Source organism: Pogona vitticeps, chromosome 1 (genome assembly GCF_051106095.1).
Source record: "Pogona vitticeps strain Pit_001003342236 chromosome 1, PviZW2.1, whole genome shotgun sequence".
In the NCBI taxonomy this organism is placed as follows: Eukaryota; Metazoa; Chordata; class Lepidosauria; order Squamata; family Agamidae; genus Pogona; species Pogona vitticeps.
In genome coordinates this window covers 215,156,839-215,180,643 of record NC_135783.1, presented here as the reverse complement: position 1 = coordinate 215,180,643, position 23,805 = coordinate 215,156,839, and the positions used below count along the sequence as shown (strand labels likewise).

General features: G+C 40.8%; 1 protein-coding gene across 1 annotated transcript in view; it reads right to left on the bottom strand.

The window, feature by feature from the left end:
* Positions 1-2,114: 2,114 nt before the first annotated feature.
* The window catches only part of ARL5A (ARF like GTPase 5A), a 39,575-nt gene continuing 17,884 nt past the window's right edge, over positions 2,115-23,805 (bottom strand). Inside the window, exons 2-6 of the mRNA XM_020797086.3 lie at positions 12,993-13,053; positions 10,638-10,785; positions 8,642-8,725; positions 6,782-6,933; positions 2,115-6,208 (exon numbers count right to left, since the gene is read on the bottom strand). Of these exons, the coding sequence (XP_020652745.1) occupies positions 6,160-6,208; positions 6,782-6,933; positions 8,642-8,725; positions 10,638-10,785; positions 12,993-13,053 (494 nt within the window). The 3' untranslated portion in view covers positions 2,115-6,159. The remainder of the gene's footprint in view (positions 6,209-6,781; positions 6,934-8,641; positions 8,726-10,637; positions 10,786-12,992; positions 13,054-23,805) is intronic.

Genomic DNA, 23,805 nt, shown 5'->3' with positions numbered 1-23,805 from the left:
TGAATGAATGAAATGAAACAACCCTTCTGGAAATTGGAGTATAAATTATCATACAGCATTAGCTTCATGTTACTCCTAGAGCTATATATAACATCACATCCCCTTGTATTTGCTAAAAAGGCTTACAAAGAGTGATATAAGCATTTTCTACAGTAGCAACAAAATGTAAGTCCAACTCTCTGAAATGTAACATTTCCAAAAATCTGGGATGCTGCCAAACCCCCTCAATTTGTGCTGAGTCAAAATTAGGAGACAAAAATCTTTTACGAAGATTTATCTTTTCCATATTTCTATATTTAGGACACACTGTAGAATTATTTCCCAAATCTCTCTGCCTTCTGGAGATAGCTGCCTGTCCACCATCACCACATTAGTGCCCCAGAATGTTCTTAGGCGAAGGGCACTGTGGAAGAAGCAAAAGAGTAGATAGACTGCCACAACAGTTACCTTTCTTGCTACTTGTAATGGTAGCGCAAAACCCAAAACCTGTTAAAGAAAAACAGAACAAAGCTGTGCTACCAACCATTGTTAATTGCAAGCCCCACTTCTAATTCATTCTCAAGTTTCTCTTTCCCCTGGAGAAATATGGCAAAACTGTCCCAAACAGAATGGAGAATTTGGGGAGGCCACTTGCACATAACGGCTGCGTCAGTGTTTAAGGAACAATAACCTAACATTTACACCTGTTTCTACTGGCATAAAAGTTCCTAAGCCATCCCTTCACAGACACTATTTAGCTTACTTGGAACAGTCTGAAGATTTCATGAAACATTATAGTCAATGAAATATCCCTGTAACTCTGCCTTTACCCACACATTATACAATCAAAAGATTATTATTTATAGCAAAAGTGTCACTCGTGGTGCAAGCCAAGACAGCTGCTGTAGCTGTTAACACAAAAGCTTTCCATGGCGAGTGTTTAGCCGCATCAACGACAGGACAGCTGCTGTACTGCCCATTACGCAGCACATTCGTTTTATCTCGTGAGCTCATCCTACGTTTACTAGGAAGTGTGACCTCTGCTTTAATCCTTATATCCAAAAGATTTCATCAACTTTGACTTTCAAAGTTTTAATTACAACTAGCAAATAAGTTCTGTCAAAATCAAATTATGTGAACACACTTGCCCCCAAATTAATTTAAATATGCTGGCTCTAAGGCTTGGCTGTTGTAATGTCTTACTCATTCCTTTTTCATTGCAGTATTCATAAAGATGTTTTTTTTTTTCAGGAAGACTAGTTTATCAACACTGACCATGAAGTATCAGTTTCATTACAGTTTGCAGCAATGGTCTGTGTTAGGCCTGGCAGTCAACTTTGTGTGGTTTGGGTGATCAAAAACACTGGCCTAATATGGGTGAAGCTAGCAAGAAGCTGGTTGGAAGAAAGAAATGCTAGAATATTTGGGTTTAGAAGACAAATGACATGGCAGCTGGATCTAGAGGTCTTTCAGTTTATCTTCTGTCACTAACTAGATATACCACTGCACAAATCTGAAATCTTATTTTTCAAAGATAAACAACTAAGTTTTTCACTGCCAAAAGTCAGCCTTTCATGTCATAACACCTAGTTAATGTATCTTTACAATGACACATTGATATGCAATTTTTAAATTTAAAAAAAGATGTTAAAATCCTTCTGGTTGAAACATATCAGGTCAGATAGATGCTTCCATTCAAGGTTCCCTTTACAATATACCACAAACTAATTTGGAATTAGTATGCAATTTCAATCATCCCTCAAGAGTCAACATCATGTGCATGACTCTTACTCAGATTGTTTACACAGCTATTTTGTCTATGATTCATCATCTACAAGGGGACTTTACCACACGCAGGAAGCACACTGTACACACGTAAAAATATTATCATTCTGTCCATGCTTTCTTTCCAATGTTGGTTTACATATTTTTTTTCCAAATAGCAAAAAGTTACGGGAAGTCTTTACAGAAGACCTGCACTACTTACGGCCCACAAAGTCAATTATATAATGCCTCATTGAATGCTTCACAATTTAATTTAATTGTAGTCTTATGTGTGCCAAATCTCTAGAGTATGGTCTCAGTGCTATAGGTGACTTGGGTGGTTTTATAAAAGGAAGCAGACAGAGCACCAGTCTGTAATAATCTGTTTATTTACAAATATACAGATAAAGTAGGTATTACATAGGCACAGAAGCAAGCATGCTGGCAGGACTAATTTAAAAAACCCTATTAGCCTAAATGCCATTTTTTTCCTACCAGGCCAAGTCTAAAAACTGTTTATTTCCAGTGTACCTTGCATATATATATTCCAAATGAGTTTTACAGACTGACATAAACAGTCATGTTCCCATCAGGTAAATATCTTGGATTTCTCTCAGTAACGCACCCTATCAAAGCATATAGCATGCTCTTCCTTCACCCTACCAAAGAGAGTAGTATATAGCCCTCTATAATACTTATGTGTGTTCTTAGTGTACACAACTGCAGTTCTCAGAGTGGTGTATAAACTTTTTCTTGCACTCCAGTAGTATTTGTTGGCTAAACAGCCATTAATCCATTGGTGTTAGTGCTGTAGGTAACTAACCATAACTGTGGAACTTTACCAGAGGATCTAGAGCCAGAATGATACTCAAAGTCCGCCAGGTAGGGTTAGAAAAAATGGCAGTAAAGTCGGTTTTAAATTAATGCACATACATGAGTTTTTCCTGTACAAAGCCTGATTTGGAGAAAAATATACACAAAATGAAAATGCTTAGTTTCGAATCTTCATAGCTTTGGCCAAAACAGAAATAAATAACCGAAGGCAGTATGCTAAGTTTCCTCCAAACCCGCCAAGGGTATCTGTCTGGAAGGAGGCGAAGTACCTGTCCATTGCTACCTTATTCCAGCTGAAATGAATCAAGCACCGAGGAATACCTTTCTTGTTAGAAATGCTGAGGATCATAGAGCCTGTCTAAGCTGGGCACTGGTTGTGTGTTGGTAAGCTCCTTGCTTCTGTAAGGCTCTTGAAACAAATATTGAACCAGGTCTGAAGCTTTTTGTTGCCAATGCTCCTTCCCTCTATCTTTAATGTGTCTGCACATGAACCAAAAGTAGCGCTACTAGGGGGGAAGCAGGCAACATATGGTCCTCCAGAAGTTGTTGGACTGTAACTCCAATCATGTTAGGGATCATGGAAACTGCAGTCCAGTAACATCTGAAGTGCCATACGGTGCCTCCCTGTTAGAATCAAATCAAACTTTTAAAAATCAAGTACATTTATTATTGGGAAGATTTGGCCTTGTTCAGGACTTTTTACACATTCCTCTCATATAGACATATTTGTAAGTGGTACCAGGTACTTAATGGTAACATGGATATCTTGCAACATTCTGTGCACTTTAAAGTCTTGCATGTTTTTATTCAATTCAGCTAAAAAAACACACCAGATTTCCAAAAAAATAAAAGAGAGAGAGAGAGAGAGAGACAAGTATCCATGCAGGATCCAGAGAAGCACACAGGTAGCTGTAAGGAGTTTCAAATTCTTACCATGACCACCCTGTCCACCAAACAGCAGTCTATTCCAAGGAAAACTGCTTATAAAATTAAGCAATTTCAACAGCTGTGGTATCACATAGGGAGGGAAAGAAATAGTTAAAGAAAAGCAAAGATGTGAGTGGGCTAGGAACACCCCTTGCTTTCAAATGAACAGTTCCTTGTATTCCAGCATATCAACATCATCCCTCTTCCTATTCTCCAACAAGGAGGCACCACTGACACTGTCCATGGATTTGATGAGTAATAATTTATAGAAATGTATTCTCAAAGGCTTTTATGGCCTGATCTGATTATTGTTCTGAGTTTTGGGGCTCTTTGGCCATGTTCTGAAGGTTGTTCTTTCTAACATTTCACCAGTCTCTGTGGCCAGCAACTTCAAAGGACAGGAGTCAGAGCACAAACCGAGTTCTGACTCCTATCCTCTGAAGATGCTGGCCACAGAGACTGGCGAAACATTAGGAAGAACAACCTTCAGAACACAGCCAAAGAGCCCGAAAAACCCACAACAACCAATTTGTAGAAATATTTAGGAAATACGGTAGAAGGCAGCTAGTTTATATAGCAGAATACACAAAGTTTGCTCGTGTATCAACTTGCAAGAGTTGAGAGCTGTCAACTGTATTCTTATTTCACATCATTTTGATCCAACTACCTTTTCATCACGAGAGAACTGAACTATCCTTTCAAAATATGTATCACCATACGAGGAAGGCTTTCTAGTTTATAAGGTGGTAGTTAGTGATTTCTGAATGACTCAGAAGGTTGTTGAAGACAAAAGTCACAACTTTTTTACTGTCTCCATAAGAATCACAGCCCTTTGAACACAAACACTATTTTTCTGTGCAATGGCAAATCTTAAAATTATTGCTTCCTACTCCTTATGTTGTCCACTGCTAAAAGTGAATGAAAAATAATGTATTCCTATCTTTTAATACCTTAGGAATTTTGAGTTTTATTTATCCCATTGCATTTGCAGTTCATGTGGCTTAAAGCATGGTTTCCAAAATGCACGGAGCTGCTCCTAAAGTATAATGTAATGAATTTAAATGTCTGTTTAAGAGACAGCCTTTACTGAGACATAAACTTTATCTTCACCTAATTTCCCCCACCAAAAGCAAGCTGACTCCAGTCAAAATCTCAAAAAACAACTTGCTATAATCATCTTGTTGAATTTATTCAGACTGCAGCCTTTCCCTCCCTTAAATAAACAACAGATTCTGTTCAGATTTAGTTAGTTGAACTTACATCACGATCAATTATTTAGTTGAGACTTAACTCCCTCTGAAATCAATGTGGCTTAAATCCAACCAAGTAGTCTGGATCCCATTGTTCGGATCATTTTGGATCACAGTGTCCTTTCTTCCCCATTGTGAAATTTCACATTGGCCTGCTTCTTTTTGATGAAGCTAGAGGACATCTTTGCTTCTCTTTAGCATAACCTCTTCTATTTAAGCATGTCACATGGGAATGCTAGAGAATAAATGCTAGCATAAAGATACCTGAATATGCTGGTTTTTTTTTTTTTGTTAAACACCTACACAATCAAATATGTCAGTATATAACATTTTGATATGGATAGGTCACCTCCCACAAGCCTTCTGAAATTTGATTTTCTTGTCTGGCACAGATATATGCCAACACTGAAGGGGGAATAACCTTATAAGTATACCATAATGTCTGGTTTCTTTTCGTGGTTATTTTTAGCTGCAAACATATAAACCAAGCAAAGAGTAATAATCCTAAAGAATTACACCACCACCCTTGGCATAAGAAAAGAATAGAGAATATGATAAGGATGCAAATAACATGTCATCAATCTCCCTGTTAGTACTATTTTTCACAGGCAAATTCAGATTTTGATCCAGGTAACCAGACAACACCCATCATTACAGAAACAGACTTACACCCTGCAACAGAACTGTCTTTTCCTCTTCTTGTCCTTGCACATGCCAAGGCCTGCCCCTATGATCTCCCCATCAATCTGGAGGCTTGGGGAAATACAAGGCAAAGAATGGGGAGAATTTGTTTCGTTAACAAAAGCTGTTTCTTTGGACGGACAACACTTGATACAAACCATGGAGCTGAACAAGAAGTGGGATAAATCCATATACTGCAATAAACCCCTTCACAGATCAAGAGATGTCAATGAATGTTAGCATGAGATATAAATATATAAAATGTACTGCACACATAAGGGGGAAAGTTTTGTATGTCTGAAATACATGTGAATAAATTTCAATACTGGAAAGTCAATAACTGTGCCACTGATTTTTTTTTCTTCAAATTTGCTAGAACAACCAAGTCAACATTTTCAAGCTGAATGAGTTAGACTGGAATAATAAAATGCAAAAGTTAAAATTACTCCTTTTCATTCTTATCCCATACATTATATCTTAAACAGTCTCAAGTGATTTCATGTTAAAATTAAGGTCAGCTGCAGTATTTAAATTCCATTCCAGAGGAAGCAAAGTTCAAACTTCTGTTGTTTTCTTTCATTGGAGGCGGCTTTAGTGTATTAAATAGCAAAGAAAGTCAATTTCAGTTTGTCTTTATAAATACACATAAGCCATTATATTCACAGTTGTCAAGATAACCAAACATCCAGCACTCTTTTTGTGCAAAGTCTGTGCAGAGTAAAAATCATCTGATCTTAAGTCTGGACATCATCCATTCAAGCCCTTGGCATAACCTGGAAATGAAAATTTTAAATTAAGGAAAAATTCGTTTATTTCATATATTATTTGTGACAGATGTCAACCTCTGCCCATTAAAAAAGCACCTACCTAATTGAAACATACCTAATTTGAAACATACCTAATTGAAAATTATTTGCTCTGAGAATTCCCATTAACTGAAAAACTGAGCGGATTAAATACACTTTTCGGCTTTGACATTGCCCACTACTAGCTTGTTACCTTGGGAGCTCAGCCACGATGATACATAGCTATGAGGTTAAAAAATGGTCTCTACTTCTAATGGAAATTCAAAACATCATTCCAATGGTGTAATTGCCAAACAAATTTCCAGCATTATTATAGAACTGGGAAACTGCTTAAGACATTACTTTTACACCAAACTGTCTGATACCAAATCTACTTGTTTATCCCCTAGTAAAGATAAGTTTCATAAGAATGGATAGTCTACCAAACTCAAGACACCTGTTTCTTCCACTGTAATCTTACTATTTGTAATTATTGTGCTTTATCAAATTACAGGTACCCTATCTGGTCAGAAAAGCATGTGCACACCAAAAGCTACTTACCCTTCACCAGTAAGAGCACAGCATGCCTGGATGTGCCATTGGTGATCTTTAATTGAAGTTAACTTCAGAAACTGAGAGATTTCAGCTACTGTCATGCAGTCTTTAACATCCTGTTTGTTAGCAAAAATGAGCAGACCTGCTTTCTTCAAGTCCTAAAAAGGAACAGAAAACATCTAACCTGATATGGTTTATTTTCCTGTTATAAATTGATCTGGCTATTTATTACTTGTTTGAGTTTCTAACTCTGAGGATGAAAGGGCAGTCTGAAAGTTAAAGTAGAATTTAAAATACAGTTACAAAAGAGATAAAGGATGGGTGCCACTCCACACAACATACTGAATTAAAAGTCAGCTAAAAAGTAAGCTCTTCCAGTAGTTCCATGAAGAGTTCAATGAAAACCACTAAGGCAAGGGTAGCGAATAGGTGGGCTTCCAGAGGTTGGAGTATAACTCTCATTAGCCTCACAAAGCATAGAGAATGGTTTGCATCCAAAACATCTGGAGGGCACAGTTGCACTCATGACTTGGCTAATGGCTTCCCATAGGCAGCTGACAGATCACTGTGTGAACATAAAGTTGGTCTAGAGTAGACAGATTTTTGGTCTCATCAAGCAAGGCTCTTCTTATATTCTTTAGCTCCCTACCCATTAACTAAAGCTTTTAAAGGCCTGAAGTAAGAGTTTTCAAGTTTGCATAGAACTTTCCTGAAAATAATCAAACAGCTCCCAATTTATCTGGTTTTGTAATTATGCTATTAACGTGCCCCACCCACACAAGAATCTTTCCGTTGTGATTCCCAACTCTTATTTTCAAAAGTCACTTCTGCAACTTTGTAGGAAACATTTCTTGTTTCAGTGATATCATGGGTCAGATGTGAGGAACAATTTGGCCCTGTTGAAAATGTCACTTGCTTGACAGTGTACATTACAGTGGTGCCTCACATTACGACGTTAATTCGTTCCAGCGAAATCACTGTAGAACGAAAACATCGTAGTGCGAAAATAAAAAGCCCATTGAAACGCATTGAAACCCCTTCAATGCGTTCCAATGGGCTGGAAACCCACCGTCCAGTGAAGATCCTCCACAGGGTGGCCATTTTCAGTGCCTGTGCAGTGAGGAATCTGTCCCAGAAAACGGGGGAAGCCATTTTGTTTACCCGGTGGCCATTTTGAAACCGCCGATCAGCTGTTCTAAAATAGTCATTTTGCAAAGAATCATCGCAAAGCAAAAAAAAAACCAAAAACCATTCAGACAATCATTTTGCGATCGCAAATGCGATTGCAAAAAGATCGTCGTAATGCGGTTTCGTCATAATGTGGGGCAATCGTAAAGCGAGGCACCAGTGTACTATTACTTTTATCCCGCAACTTAATGGAATTAAATTGCTAACTGTCTATTCTTAATTTTATATCTCTCTATTCTTAATTTTGAAAAATAAAAATCTAATGCATGCTTTTACAGGGCGATACTGTTGGTTTTTTACTATGAGCCGGAAGATAATATTACAGTAACTGACATTTACTCTTGACAATTTCATGTTTTTGCTCAAGAGATGTGAGATTGACAGCTGCTATTCTGCAAACTACATAAACATTTTATATAACTGTGACAGCTTGATACATATTTGAAAATCTTGCCAGCATCTCTGTTAAAAAATCAAGAGAAAAAGGCAAAAGATACTAAACAACCCCAAAGGCTTTTATTAAATCTAAAAGTTTTTCAGCTTTCATGAAGAAAACTCATGTTCCAGGGATGACTATAATTGTAGAAATGCAAATTGGAGACAGAAGCATAACTCCAACTTCACAGCAGGGATTACATTTTTCAAGCTCTAGCTAAAAATTCCCAACACAGTACTTACCTCATGTGCTAACATTTTATAAAGTTCTTCCTTCGTTACAGAAATTCTCTCTCTGTCTGTGCTATCCACGACAACTATCACAAACTAGAAGAAGAAGAATCATTAGTAAATGAAACCTATCCCATATATCCTGAACCATGTAAGCTGAAATCTCTTCCCACGAAGACCACATTATCTGACAAACCATCTTATTCTCTAAATATTGCTCCCATTTTTTATGCTCTGAGATGAGGAGCCTGCTTATTGCACCACAGCCTAGCATGGTGCAACAAGTTGCTGAATGGAGGAGGGCTGTTTCTGTTGTGGTTTCTTGCATGAGGAATCATCTCTAGGCAAGACCCCTGTGCAGAATGTTCCCACCACCAGTTTATTTATTTGCTAAGCATTTTCCAGATTACTAATACTGTTAGTTATCTTGTGTTTTAGTCATTTTACTAATTTTATTGTTTCATCAATGTTTCCTCCTTTCCACAAGTGGCTTAACTGTAGCTTATTTCTGTGAACTGTTTTGGGATGTTCAGAATTAAAAGTAACATTAAATATTAATTAAACTTAAAAGAGGTTAATGTTACTTTTCATTTTAAAAATCCCGAAACAGTTTACAGGTCACTATAGCCTGAAACGTGCGGTTCTGTGATTCCCCATGTGCAAACTGAAGCATGTTTACTCAGAAGGCCCTAATAAGTTTAGGACTGCAGTTATTGCCTTATACTGAATTCACGGGTATTGCAAAGACCTAGATCAATTAGGTTAGAAAGCCAGAAATGAACACAGACCTACTGCTGGGCAGCTCACACCTTTGTGTGATCATATCCTTCAGATCATGTACAGTTCAGATGACAAGAGTTTCCTTTTTTAAAAGCAGTGCTTTTAGATCATTCCAACCAAGTAATACTATCTATTGTAACTGCAGCTAGAGAAAGTTAGAAGGTTAAAAATGAATCAGGGCTGTAACAACACATACTGACTTGGGATGTGTGCTTTCACACAGGGAGGACATTCCACCTTGCCTGTCTCCAAAGTATGTAGCTTTTTAAATGTGGAAATGTTTTGGGTATAAATAGCTTTTAGTCTTGCAAGCTTTACCTACAAGACTGGTACAGAATATGACCACAAGGGGAGGCTGGTTGCCTTGGACAAAAAGGGATCTCTGGAAAAGGGTACTAAAAGACTTTATTGACATAGAGCTTTAAGAGTCAAGTGGTTCATGGGAGTTCCTTGCTTTCTGTCCCTTGCTTTCATTCTTTGGTTTATCCATCATTAACTTCGGCCCCACTGACTTGTGGCACTGTAACCAACTAACGGTCAAGAATATTTGTTGTGCTAGATGTAACAGTTGGATACTATTTCCAGTTTCAGAGAAAGTCTAGACAGACAGACAGCAGCATATCTTAATGATACAAGGAGTGTAGGGAGGAAAGAAAGATTAGACAAGAGTTCAAACAAAGTAATACATATGCATGGTACAGAACAAGGGTTACAGCAGTCCCACCATGCCTATGCCCAATTTCCAGATTATTCAGGCATTAACAACGAGGTGAATAAGGCCTATAATGCTGAATGAATACACAAAAGTCCTATGCAAGATCTGGATATGTAGTATGCCTGCTAGATGGCAGTCCTGCCTCTACACTCCGTCCATTTAGGATTCAACTGCCATCAAAATGTTCATGTGTGTGTTGCTGTACTTTGGATTCTGTGAATTCTGAACTGATGGTGAAGCAAAGCAAGCTATTACTTCCAGGGGCAAAATGTATTTCATTTTTATACAAACCATCTTTAACCATAAAGCAAACATACAAAGATAACACAGGAGTGTTGTTAATAACTAACATGGAACCAAAGTTTCAGTTATCACAATCAGGGTCAATAACTAAGGATATGATACTGTCCAGAAAAACACTTTCTGGGACAGAATAGATGTGCTTCTTTCAAAAGCGCTAATTTTGTGCATATTGAAATCAAAAGATACCAGAAACAAAAATCAAATCCTTACTTCAGTGTTCGTATAATAGGTGTTCCATGAAGATCGAAGAGATTCTTGACCTCCAATATCCCACATAAGAAAACGTGTATTGTTAACTACAATCTCCTCTACGTTGCTTCCTATAGTTGGGGAGGTATGTACCACTTCATTCATAGAACTGCAAAAAAAGAGCAGGGAGGAGGGAGAAAACAAAATATTAAAAAGATACATTTTTTTCTCCTTCACCATTAATAACAATCAGTGATTTGGAAGGGATAAAATAATCCATTCACAGTAGTACCAAAGGTATTGAACAATAACAAAAAAAATCACAAAGAAAAACACCTCAGTATACTATCACCACAGTGTAATTTTCTACATGGAGCTCACTTACTTCATTATGAATTTACATAGGATTACTGTTCCAGTGGTTTTGGTCACCACGTATCAGGACAGTTAAAAAAAATCTATAAGTCAGTACTTCCTTTGGTTATTGTATCACAAATTAGTCAAAAGCACTTTTATGCCAATATACGATGAATGGAACAGAATCACATGTTAAGAATTTCCAAGAGCAACAAGGTCCAAGCTGCACTCAACCACATGCAGTGTCTTTCAAGGTGCGCCTGCGTATGTACATGTATGCGAGAGAGAGAGAAAGAGAATGGGACCTGCCATTTCCCTAGATAAACACAGCATTGCAGCAATATTTTCATCATCTGCTGCTCTACTACTGCAAAGAAATATGCAGCTATGTATACGAATGTGCCACGTCAATGTTAAGCCTTCTATGCAAGAGCAGTTTTCGGGAAAATTGTACAACATTCATATGGAATATATTGCTATCTTCTGTGGTTATGTTTTTGTATGCTTTAATGTTGTGTTTAATTATATTTGCCATTCTGGGAATTCTTGAACAGAAGAATAGCATACAAAAGAAAATAATAAATAATAAATTAACGAACAGGAAACCGTTTTGGGTCATTTAAGAAGCACCAACTCATCTCTTAAAATAATAATTCTGCTGCAAGTGCAAAAGGAACCACTGTGGTAAACAGACTTCACTTGGACAAAAACAAGAAATCAATTTCACAGGGCTCACTAATTGCGATTTCTTTTAGAGAAATCTCTCTTCCAAACCTGATTTTATAAGGACTCTCAGCCAAGCTTAGTTGATTTATAAACTGAACGTACTAAATTCAAAATAGCTTACTTCCAAAATCTCAACGTAACTGCTTTTTGAAGATATTGGTTTAGGAAGTTGGTGCTATTTAAGATATTTTTCCATAAATGTTTAAAAGAAAAGATTGTATTTAATATTTTCTATAAATTCTGATTATCCTAACAACCAAAAGTCCTACATGGAACACTGTACAAGTTATTTTCTGTCTTTATGGATGCCTTGAGGTCAATGCACTGGAATAAAAAAATATATATTTCAGCCATTTTTCTATATGCATAGAGATTTATTCTAAATAAATTCAGTCTCACAAAGTATGCATTCCAAAATCTGAAATGATACAGACCTATTATTTGTATATTATAGAAAATAACTTGCATAAGGCTTTTACTAATAATGACAGTGGAATTTGGGTAATCAATTAATGGCAGTATCTCTTATTAGTAGACATATCAATACTTCTCAGGCGATGACAGAAACACAATGTACCTTACACAGTGCCCTCAAAGACCAAAGCAGGTCTAGTATATCTCTATAAAGTTAATAACTTTCATAGCACAGTGGCATCTAGGCTACACTGTATGATGTACTGCAAAGTATTTTAAACAGCTCTTAATTTTCTGTTCACCTTATGTAAAATAAAAGGCATAACACTGTTTCTCCCAATTCTATAAGATTAGGAGCTTCTGGACAAGATGTTGCATTAAATCTGGACCTAACACAGGAGAGGCAGCAATAATAGTAGCCAGGGCATCATCCAGCTGTGGGATGTCACTCCTCTATCTCCGAGCTCTGAAAAGCCACCCATAGCTTTTCTTATGGACATTATAACACTATTCACTTGAAATGTCAAATGATAATAATAATTATTATTATTAGGAAAAGGACTGGAAATAAAACAGTAAGTTTCATAATATCATTTGAAATTCCACTTAAGTGGACAAGCTGTTATTTCAAACAAAATATCGTGCAGAAAGTTGGGGTGGGTAAGGAGGAAGGTATGAAAGAGATATACAACTGTGCACGGTGCAGTGGCAGCCAATAAAGGTTCTCTTTCTTCTTCTTTTGGTAATATGAACAATCAGAGCCGTGTAACTGGAAATGATTTACAGCAACTTCAAAACAGAGAAGAGGATAGAAAATGTTGGAACATTTTGACTGAGAAAGGCAATTTTAGTCACCTGCTAATATCATTTTATACTTACAACTGATAAAGAATGGTTGTTTTTCCTGCATTATCAAGGCCAACAATGATCACTTTGTGTTCTGTCAAGAAAAAAAAATACAGAACAGTTAAGCAAATGGTAATTTACTCAATTGCTTGATTTGTATCATACCCTTCTTCCAAAAGGAGACCCCAGGCAGCTTACAATATAATTAGAAAACAAAGAATTTAAAAACAATACACTACAAATATTAAGATATAATTAAATTAGTTATATAAAACAACGAAATTAAATTCCAAGTAAAACAATTCATTTAAAGTAATAATTATGATTAACAGAAATGTGCAGCACATCCTTTAAAATCCCATTCCTTAGCAGTTAGTCAGCTGTCAAAACCCTAGCTAAATGGAAAGGTCTTTCTGCTCTGTAGAAGGACACCAGAGAGTGGACAACCCAGTTCTACCTTGTCATACGTTCCATAGCTGTTACCAAAAAAGCCCCTCTGGTATCCTCACCAAATATGCTTCTGAAGATGGCGAGATTGACAGAAGGGCCTATGCAGACTCACATGAGAGAATACAGTCTTTCAGTAGGTCTGGGCTCAAGGTGTACAGTATGAGTATATAGTTTATATACAGTACGTTGAGCTGTATATGAAAAAGGAGTTATGAATCCAGGAGTAATCCCAGGCATTAGTTTGGAAGAAAAAAAATTCCCTTAGATTTAGATGGAAAGGAAAAATACTGACAGTATCATCAGTGCACTGGTTACACCTATCCTAGATCTCCAAATGAACTCTCCCAGTGGTTTCATTTAAATGTTAAACAGCACGAGGTTAAGGCAGATCCATCAGGGAACCCACAAGACAGTGGCAATGGTGTTGAACAGGAATCCCCCAGAATGACTTTCTCAACTCATCTATTCAAGGAGGATCATAGCCACTGTAAAACAGTACCTCCTAGTAGAGATGGGCACAAACCGCAGTTTGGCAATTCAGCCCAATGACTGTAGAGATGTTCCATAGATGGCACCCATTTCCCTCCCCTGTCTTCTCCAGGCGATTGTCCACTCACTGGTAGCAGCACGCTGCCCTTCCCCACCTCCTCCGGGCAACTGCCCACTCATTGGCAGCTGTGCAGCCTTCCCTACCCCACCTCATCATCTGATTGGCCATCACCCAGAGGAGGCACAGGAGAGAATCATGCTGCTGCTGGTGAGTGGGCAACTGCCCAGAGGTGGTGGCGGAAGGAAGTGCTCTGGGCCAAACCGTGATTCGTGCCCATTTCTACCTCCAAGTTATATCACACATTCTATGGATTATCATTACAAGACATGAAGCATCCATAAGTGTAGCAACAACATGTGGAGGCCAGGGCAGACAACACTTCCCTTCTTTCTGCTTGAAAATAACCGAGTGTCTGAAGTAAAGAAATATAATAACAATTTATTACCATGAATGACACATAGTGACCCCATGACACTAGACAGATCTTCTGGGTGTGTGCTCAACACAATGAACCTCAAATACAGTGGTACCTCGTTAAACGATGACCCCGCTAACAAATCTGCATAATGATGACTTTTTGTGATTGCTATAGCGATTCGCAAAACAGTTATTCCTATGGGGGATTTTCGCTGGATGTCCATTTGGTCCGTGCTTTGTGAACCATTTGTTCACAAGATGATTTTTTTTTTGCTTCGCAAAACGACTGCCCTGTGTTTTCCGGACCCATGCTTCGCAGGGCAGCCATTTTTACAGCTGATCGGCACTCGCAAAATGGCTTCCCTATGGGTGATCTTCGCTGGACGACGAGGTATTTTCCCCATTGTAACGCATTAAAGCAGGTTTCAATGCATTCCAATGGGGAAAGGGTTTTCTCATGACGATGATTTCGCTAAACAGCTATTTTCATGGGACGGATTATCGTCGTCATGCGGGGCACCACTGTACTGCAAATTACAGCTATATATTATAAATGGAATGTTTTGCTATGATCCTCTTAGGATCCTCAATTACAGTACGTCCTACATGCACTACTTGATTCATCTGCAGGCTCCATCTCAGGTGTTGGATTTGACCCAGAAAGTTCTCAGTACTTTATTAAACATCTCATGCTATATGTACTCATATCTCAAAGTCAGCTCTACAAGCCCTTCTTTCAGTGGTCCCTTCAAGAAGCGTGAAGGGTAGCAACGGATACTTTTTCAAGTTAAATTCTCCAAGTTAAATTCTCTGCCTAGGAAAGCCTCCCTGGTATTTGCATAAGATAAGTCTTTTGGCATAAAAGTGAGAGTTTCTTTCTCCAGGCATTTCAAGTATTAAAAATAACCAGTTATCTCCAGAATGAATGAAATAATAATTCTACTCATGACACAGGATACTTTAGTAGACCTGTGCATCCAGTTCTTCATTTGCTAGTTCAAAATCTGCACGCAGATTTCTTTCCTACATATGAGTAGGAATCTGAGTCAAAAAGCTGGCATGACTCTCAAACAAGAAACATGTTTATTTCAACAAAAACTATCAAAATATGACTTGAACTAGCAGTAAGAGATGTATACACACATGCTGGAGTTCAGAATGTGTTTCCTATGTATTTAAGTCATAACAGATTAAAACAAAAATCTTACAGTTTCAGTACAATATGATGTTCTGTCTGCGCACTGGTACATACGTAGCTATCAACTGAACTCACCTGCACAACATCTCTATGTAATGTCAGCTCAGCTCATATTACAGATTTTCTATTATTGATGAGGCCAAAACAAACAAGCTCAGTTGTCAGTTAGGTTCAAGTGACACTTGCTCAGCAGAGCAATCATAACATGCCTCCCTTTCCAAGGACATAAAGGATACATTAAAGCCGGGGTCATCAACCCCCGGTCCGCGGCCCAGTACCGGTCCCTGGTCTGAGCTGGACCGGGCCGCGGAGACAGACTTCCTGCCCCCCCGCACTCACCCCCCCCGCAAAAGCCCTACCGCCTCCCTTCCTCCCTCTGCCCTCCGAAAGCAGGAGCAGAAGCAAGGAAGGCCGTGATGCAGGTGGCCGTCGATTTTAAGGAGTGCCTCAAGGACTCGCCCCGCTTCAGGTGCGGGGGTGGGGAGCAGGGGCTTCACCGGGAAGGGCTGTCAGGAAGCCCGGGGTGGGCGGGGCGGCCCACTCCGCTCCCTTGCCCTTTCCATTGCTGGACTTGCGGGGCGGGGGTAGGGAGAAAGGGAAACGGCCACTGCTGACCCCGCTCTTTGCCGCCTGAGCCCACTCGGGGCCGCAGCCTGGGTCTCTTCCTGGGCTTGGGAGGAGAAAAGGGAGCCCCAGGGAAGCGCCTCCCGGGGGTGAGGAAGGAGGGAGAGGGATGGATGGAGTGAGCCGCGCGGGTGGGCCTTGCAACTTTGGAGAGGCTACTTTTACATGGCGGAATGGGAGGGGGGGTGGCTCTGGTCCGGGCGGGGCCAGGCTAGGCAGCAGGTGGTCATCAGCCCGCCTGTTTGATCCCGGAGCTCTTGCTGCAGCAGGGTTACTCGCGGGAGGTGTTTGGCAGCGGCGGCGGCTGTGGCCATTTCTGCAGCCAAAGGGGACGGGACTGGCACCTGAGTCCCCCGAGCTCTTCTGCAGGGCTCGGCTGGGCCAGGCCGGAGGCTTCCCTGGAGCAGCCACGGAGAAGAGGCGGGCACAGGCGGTTAGTCCCCCCGGGGGGGGGGCTGCTTTTCTCTCTTCTGGCGTTGGGCAAAAGACTTCCCGGGCCCGGCCAGGAGGGTCACTCGGAGGGTCCTCTTTGGAGTGGCCTCTCCCCTACTCCCCACCCCACCCAGTGGCTGCACCTCCTTGTGGCGCATGGACTCCCCCAGGGTCCCTTGGGGCAGAGGCAGGGCCCCCGCGGGGGCTTTGCACGACCCCAACCTGGGAAATATATTTCTCAAGGGAGAACGGTGTGGTTTCAGGGCGAAGAATACACAAAGAACTAACCAAAAAGAAAGAGAGGAAGAGGAAGAAAGCGGGAGGGGCCGCCTCCTCAGAGAGGGTGAGAGGAAGCGTGGCGCTTCCGGCCAGCTGCCCCACCGGCCACTTGGGCGACTTGGTGCCGGAGCGCTTCATTGCCTGCCCATGGTCGCTGCTGCCAGTATGCTATGTGCAAGGCAGCACACACCGCCAAGCACTTCTCGTCGTGGTTGAGGGAGGAGGGGTAGGAAGAGGAGGAGGGGTGTCAAAGAGAGCTCTCGAGGTGTTTTGGGGTGGGGTTGGCGAGCAACAGCAGCAACAGCCACCCTTGACTGGGACTCCACTTTTCCCACCGCCCTGCACCTCCCAGCTGGCAGCCCCGGGCTCCCTTCTTGAGCAGGACGGAGAGGGTTGCTCCTCAGCTAGGCAGCAAGCGGGTGGAGGTGCCGGCCCTTCCCTTCAAAAACCCAGAAGGAATCCAAGGAACCAAAACTCCACGCAATGTTTCCCTGGACTTCTTTTGGATGGCGAGCCAACTAAGGGTTAAATACACCGAGTGGGGATTCCTAGAAGGGAAGGGGAGCTTGGGAGAAGGAGACCTTTCTGTCCCCATTGGAAATGTTACCTCTCTAAAAACATGTCCCTTCCTGTCCGTCCTTTTTCTTCCTCTGGAGGAAAGTGAGGCTTGGGTGGCTGGAAAGGCTGCCTGGGACCTGCTTCTCCCTTTCTGGGATCCAGGGAGCCTCCACCTCTTCCCCCCAACACCCCCCACCATTGCAACTGGGAGAGATGGTGAGTGTGTCCCAGCAGGGCTGCCTGGGATGGTGAGTGCGGGGGCAGGACTGGGGGAGGCTGGCGGGAGGCGAGGGGCAGGTAGGGGAGTGAGGGTCCCCCAACTCCAAATGCAGCCGAGGGGAGGGAAGCCCCCAAGACCGGGCAGGAGAGGCAGCCAGAAGGGAGCCCAACCCCTTCTGCTGCCTGAAGGGTTACATCCACCCCCTCCTTCCACCTCTCATGCTGGCAAAAGGACTAATCCTGCACCTTCCAAGCCATGAGAATGGGGGTTTGGTCCTGACAACTTACTCAGCAGGCTGTTCATAGATAGAACTGTAGCCTGATGATGGTGTGATGATTTGATGAGATGATAATTTCATAAGGACAGGATCTTTTGGGGATATGCTATGCTTTACTATTGCTTCACAATAATTATTTTATCTGCATATTTTATGAAGAGCTTTGGTAATCTGCTTTAATATGAGAAGTGATTTCATTATATTTCATATGTATAATGTATTGCTTTAAATTCTACTTGATAAGCACTGGTTAAAGCAGAAACACCTCACACCCCTGTGATAAAACAGTGAAAAGTATACATAAAATATTACAAGAAAAATTTGGGAATGCACTCTCTCTCTCTCTCTCTCTCTCTCTCTCTCTCACACACACACACACACACACACACACACACACACACACACACACAAAATCAATCAATCAATCAATCAATCAATCAATCAATCAATCCAGTGTTATGAAATCTCAGTGAAAGCAAAAGCAAGACAGTTCTGGAACTTCTTCCACCTTTAATGAGACCTATGAACTGTACAACTCAGTTGAACAGCAAACAGAATTTTTTTAGGTAGAGGGAAATAAAAAATAAAAAAACCCTGAAATAATATGGTTGCATTTGTGTGCACACCCTTACACTAATACTTTGTCAAAAAACCTTTTGATTTTGTTGCAGCACTCAGCCTTTTGGGGTATGAGTCTATCAGTATGGCATATCCTCACTTGGCAACATTTGCCCAGTCTTCTTTGCAAAAATGCTCCAAATCTCTCAGATTGCAAGGGCGTCTCCTGTGCACAGCCCTCTCCACAGATATTCAATTGGATTCAGGTCTGGGCTCAGGCTTGGCCATTCCAAAACGTTAATCTTCTTCTGGTGAAGCCATTCCTTTGTTGATTTGGATGTCTGCCTTGGGTCGTTGTCATGCTGAAAGATGAAGTTCCTCCTCATGTTCAGCTTTCTGGCAGAAACCTGAAGGTTTTGTGCCAATATTGACTGGCATTTGGAACTGCTCATAATTCCCTCTGACTTGACTAAGGTCCCTGTCCCAGCTGAAGAAAAACAGCCCCAAAGCATGATGCGGCCACCACCATGCTTCACTGTGGGTATGGTGTTCTTTTGGTGATGCACAGTGTTGTTTTTCTGCCAAACAGATCTTTTGGAATTATGGCAGAAAAATTCAACCTTGGTTTCACCAGACCACTTTTTCCCACATGCTTTTGGGAGACTTCAGATGTGTTATTACAAAATTTAGCCGGGCTTGGATGTTTTTCTTCATAAGAAAATGCTTTCGTCTTGCCACTTTACCCCATAGCCCAGACACATGAAGAGTACGGGAGATTGTTGTCACATGTACGACACAGTCAGTACTTGCCAGATATTCCTGCAGTTCCTTTAATGTTGCTGTAGGCCTCTTGGCAGCCTCCCTGACCAATTTTCTTCTAGTCTTTTCATCAATTTTGCAGGGACGTCCAGTTCTTGGTAATGTCACTGTTGTGCGATATTTTCTCCACTTGATGATGACTGTCTTCACTGTGCTCCATGGTATATCTAATCCCTTGGAAATTCCTCCAACAACCTACTGCATAACAAGTACCCCCATGCACGGATGCCCCCCCATGCCCCTCCCCACTCCCGGGCGGCGATGGCGGCAGCCCCCCCCGGTCCTTGGAAGAATGGTCTTTAACGAAACCGGTCCCTGGCATTAGAAAGGTTGGGGACCACTGCATTAAAGAGCTGAAAAATACTAACTTCCACAGCTCCTAACAATAAAAAAGATAAGGTTATCTGAGACTAGTGCTGCCCAGTTTTGAAATGTCTCTGCTTGGCCTGAGAATCTTCACATGCTTTTCCATCATCTTTAATCAGGTCTTCAAAAGAAGGTTTGATTTTAGAAGTACTGGAGTTGTTATAACTGTAAGTGGCAACACACATAGAAGGGTGACAGTTTGCTTTTAAAATTCAGAATATCGCAGACAACGTGGTTCTGAGCAACTTCTCCCACAATACACTTCAAGTTCACAATCATGTAAACAGCCATATTGCATACAACGTCTAACTTAAACTCTTCAATTTGTCTTAATTGGGTTTATGTCACCAGCTGTACATCACAATCCGTATTTAGAAATGTTTCCATACTGCTTCAGTGCGTACAATTATGTCTTATCTTTTGCTTCCAACAATCACACATATAATCACCTCAAAAACACTTTGTCACATTTCTATCACATAAACACAAGATTAGCTCTGCTGGAGCAGAATGAATGATCCACCTAGTCTTGCTTTCTGCTATCACAGGGGCCAATCATATGCTCAAAAAAGGCACACGCTAGCAGGACCTCAATTCAGTAACATCCTATTCTACACATACACACTTGCTACTGTGATTAGTACCAATGACAGCTCCATATTCTACAAATTTATATCCTCGTTTAAAACCTGTAAAATTAGTGAACACTAATTTTATATAAGCCAACAGTATGATTCTACAATGCAGGAAGAAGCATTTCCTTTAATCTATCCAGAATCTTCCATAATTTTTATTTAGTGGATGCCTCCATGCTTCAATATACAGTGGTGCCTCGCTTAATGAGGATAATCTGTTCCAGCGAAATCGCTGTAGAGCGAAATCCTCGTTAAGCAAAATAAAAAATCCCACTGAAACACATTTAAAACCCATTCAATGTGTTCCAATGGGCTGAAAACTCACTGTCCAGCGATGATCCTCCATTTTCGGTGCCTGTAACGCAAGGAATCCATCCAAAAACACACCGGGGAGCCATTTTACACAGCGGGCGGCCATTCTGAAGCCACCAATCAGCTGTTTTAAAAACATTGGCTAGCGAAAAATCGGTTCCCGAAGCAGGGAACCAATCGTCGGGAAGCGAATTTTGCCTATTAAAACATTGTTTTGCAATCGCAAAAGCAATCACAAAACAGTCATCGTATAGTGGTTTCGTCGTTTAACGAGGTAATTAAGCGAGGCACCACTGTACTGTAATGGAAAGGTGAGACAAATCTCTCTTACCACTTTTAAAACATGCACAATTGTAAACACCTCTATCACACTTTCCTTTTCTTTCCCCCCCCCAAGTTAAATTGCCCTAGATATTGAAATTTTACTTGTCCTTTTATGAAACTTTTCCAGCTCTACAGAAATGGTTCTTAGGTCATTACTAAGTGTGAAATCCTACATTGTTCCCAGTTTGCCACTTGCATCAACTATGCTATGGTTACTTTGTATACTAATGACATTATTCACAGCCTTTGCTAAAGAACCATTGTCACTTTGTCCATTACAGTGGTTTAACGATGAAACCACATTACAATGAACTTTTTGCGATCGCAAAAGCGATTGCTTTACGATGGTTTCAATGGGGGAATTTTGCTTTGCAAAACAACCATTTTCCTACAGCTGATTGGCAGTTTCAAAATGGCTGCCAGGTAAAAAAAATGGCTCCCCGCTCTTTTCTGGGATGGATTCCTCGCTGCACAGGCAGTGAAAATGGCCGCGCTATAGAGGATCTTCACTGGACGGTGAGTTTCAAGCCCATAGGAACACATTAATCGGGTTTTAATGCATTTCTATGGGCTTTTTAATTTCGCATCAGGACGTTTTCGTTCTACAGCGATTTCGCTGGAACGAATTAACATTGTAATGCAAGGCACCACTGAATCTGTATCTTCATTTGGTCATGGGGCTATATATAAATATGACAGTCATACAGTCTCACTCTTATGTCTGAAGCAGTGGACATGATCCACAAAATTTGTCGTTCTTTCTTTTTGTCTGATATTTCAGTCTTTTGACCCAAGGAAACCAAATTACCACCGGGAACAAAGAAGCAGCTTTTCAAATAATCCGTCTTCCAAAAGTGATCCTTGCTACCTAAAGGGAGTAGATTGGCAGGGTTGATGTGATCTTAAATTTAGGGATCTATTAGCCTTTTTTTTCCATTGAGTTAACTAATCTGGGATTTTTAAGAAATCCTATAGTTTCACTGATCACACATTTGCTTACAATATTTGTAGGTATGGTTTTTCTATCAATTTACAGTATTTTTCCATATATAAAATGACATTTTCCCCCTAAAAATAGAGGAAAAATTGAGGGTCATTTTATACACGGAAGGAGGCAAAAGAGCAGTTCCATGCACACTCGGGCACCTCTTGCTGCTGCTGCCGCTGCCCAATTACCTCCTCCAGGGGTCACAAGGTTTGTCCCTTCCGGTGGTGGAGGCGGCGGCAGCAGGAGACGGAAGCAAAGGAACAATCACATGCGCTCGAGCACCTCTTGCTGCTACCTCCCCTACCCACCCGATCACCTCCTCCAGTGGGATTGACGGGGCTCATTTCCAGTCTCCCTTGTTCCCTCTGGTGGTGGAGGCAGTAGAAGGTGGAGGCAAAGCAATCACACTGGAGGAGGTGATCAGGCAGGCAGCGGGGGCAGCAGCAGGAGAGGTGGAGGTGGAGGAGCGGTTGCCCATTAACCGCTCCTCCGCCTCCAGCAAGGGTCAAAATTAGGGGGTCATTTTATACATTGGGGGGTCATATACATGGAAAAAGATGGTATATAAAAGCATTATGACAATAACAGTTTTATTCCAATTTCTTTCCTATGGAATCCCAAAATAGAATTTTCTCTTTGTTTTCCACAATTACACATGGAATCAATGTCTCTGCCAAATTATCCACCACTAAAACAATAGCCTGCTTTTCAGCCTCCCTTCCAACTCAAATCTTGTCAGTGTATATATGAAGTTGAGTCACCTAACCCCCATTATGGATAATTTTACACTTAAGTACAATTTAATACTTTTGTCACTTACATGCCATTCCCCTCAATTTGGAAATATCCTTTTGAAGCTCTTTATGACTAATTTACACTTTAATCCCACTAAATAATTTGCCATCCTTAGCAAACACAATCACTGTTATGCTCACATAACACACTGCCACCACACCTGCTCACCAAAAGCTCCAGATTATTCACAAACATGCTTTAAAAACCAGTTAAATACTGACCCAAGGAGGCTCTTGCTGTTTCTGTCCCACTAGTTTAAGAATTCTGGATTAATTATTACTTTCTGCTTCCTGTTCTTTAAAAAGTTACCACCCCATAAGAGGACTTACCATTTTATCCTATGACTGATCAAGTTCAGGAACTTTATTTACTTGCACTTTCAAAAGGCACTTTCAAATAGACAATGTCTATTTTGTTACACTTATTTACATGCTTGAGCTGCTTGGATAGCTCAGTGGTTTAGATATCTGGCTATGGAGCCAGAGGTTGGGAATTCAATTCCCCATTGTGCCTCCAGGAAGATGAGGCAGCCTGTGTGGCTATGGGTAAGCTGCACAGCTCCAGGGTGCTGCAGAAGAGGAAGGAAATGGTAAACCACTTCTGAGTACTCTCTACCTAGAAAATCCTGAAAATGTTTGCCATAAGTCAAACTGCCTTGATGACATGGTGTTATTATTATGATGATGATCATAATGTTGGCACTTTCAAGAAACTGTGACTGCATCCATAAAGAAATTACACATCACCACTTAACAGTTTCAATGATGATGTTGATGATGACAGCAGCAAGAATAAAGTTTAGCAATGTATAACCAAATTCACACATTCAAAAACATTTTGCATATACTCTACATTTCTCTACAAACAGCTTAATAAGGTGAGACCAGTATTATCTTGACCACAGACATCTAGCAAGTTTAGGGCACAGAACACAAAGATTGACAAACAGATGCCCACACCAGAACCACTTTAGCTGAAAGTACCTTTCTACCTTACACAGTACCCCAACCCATCTTTTGTTCTACAACAGGTAGAAGGCACAGT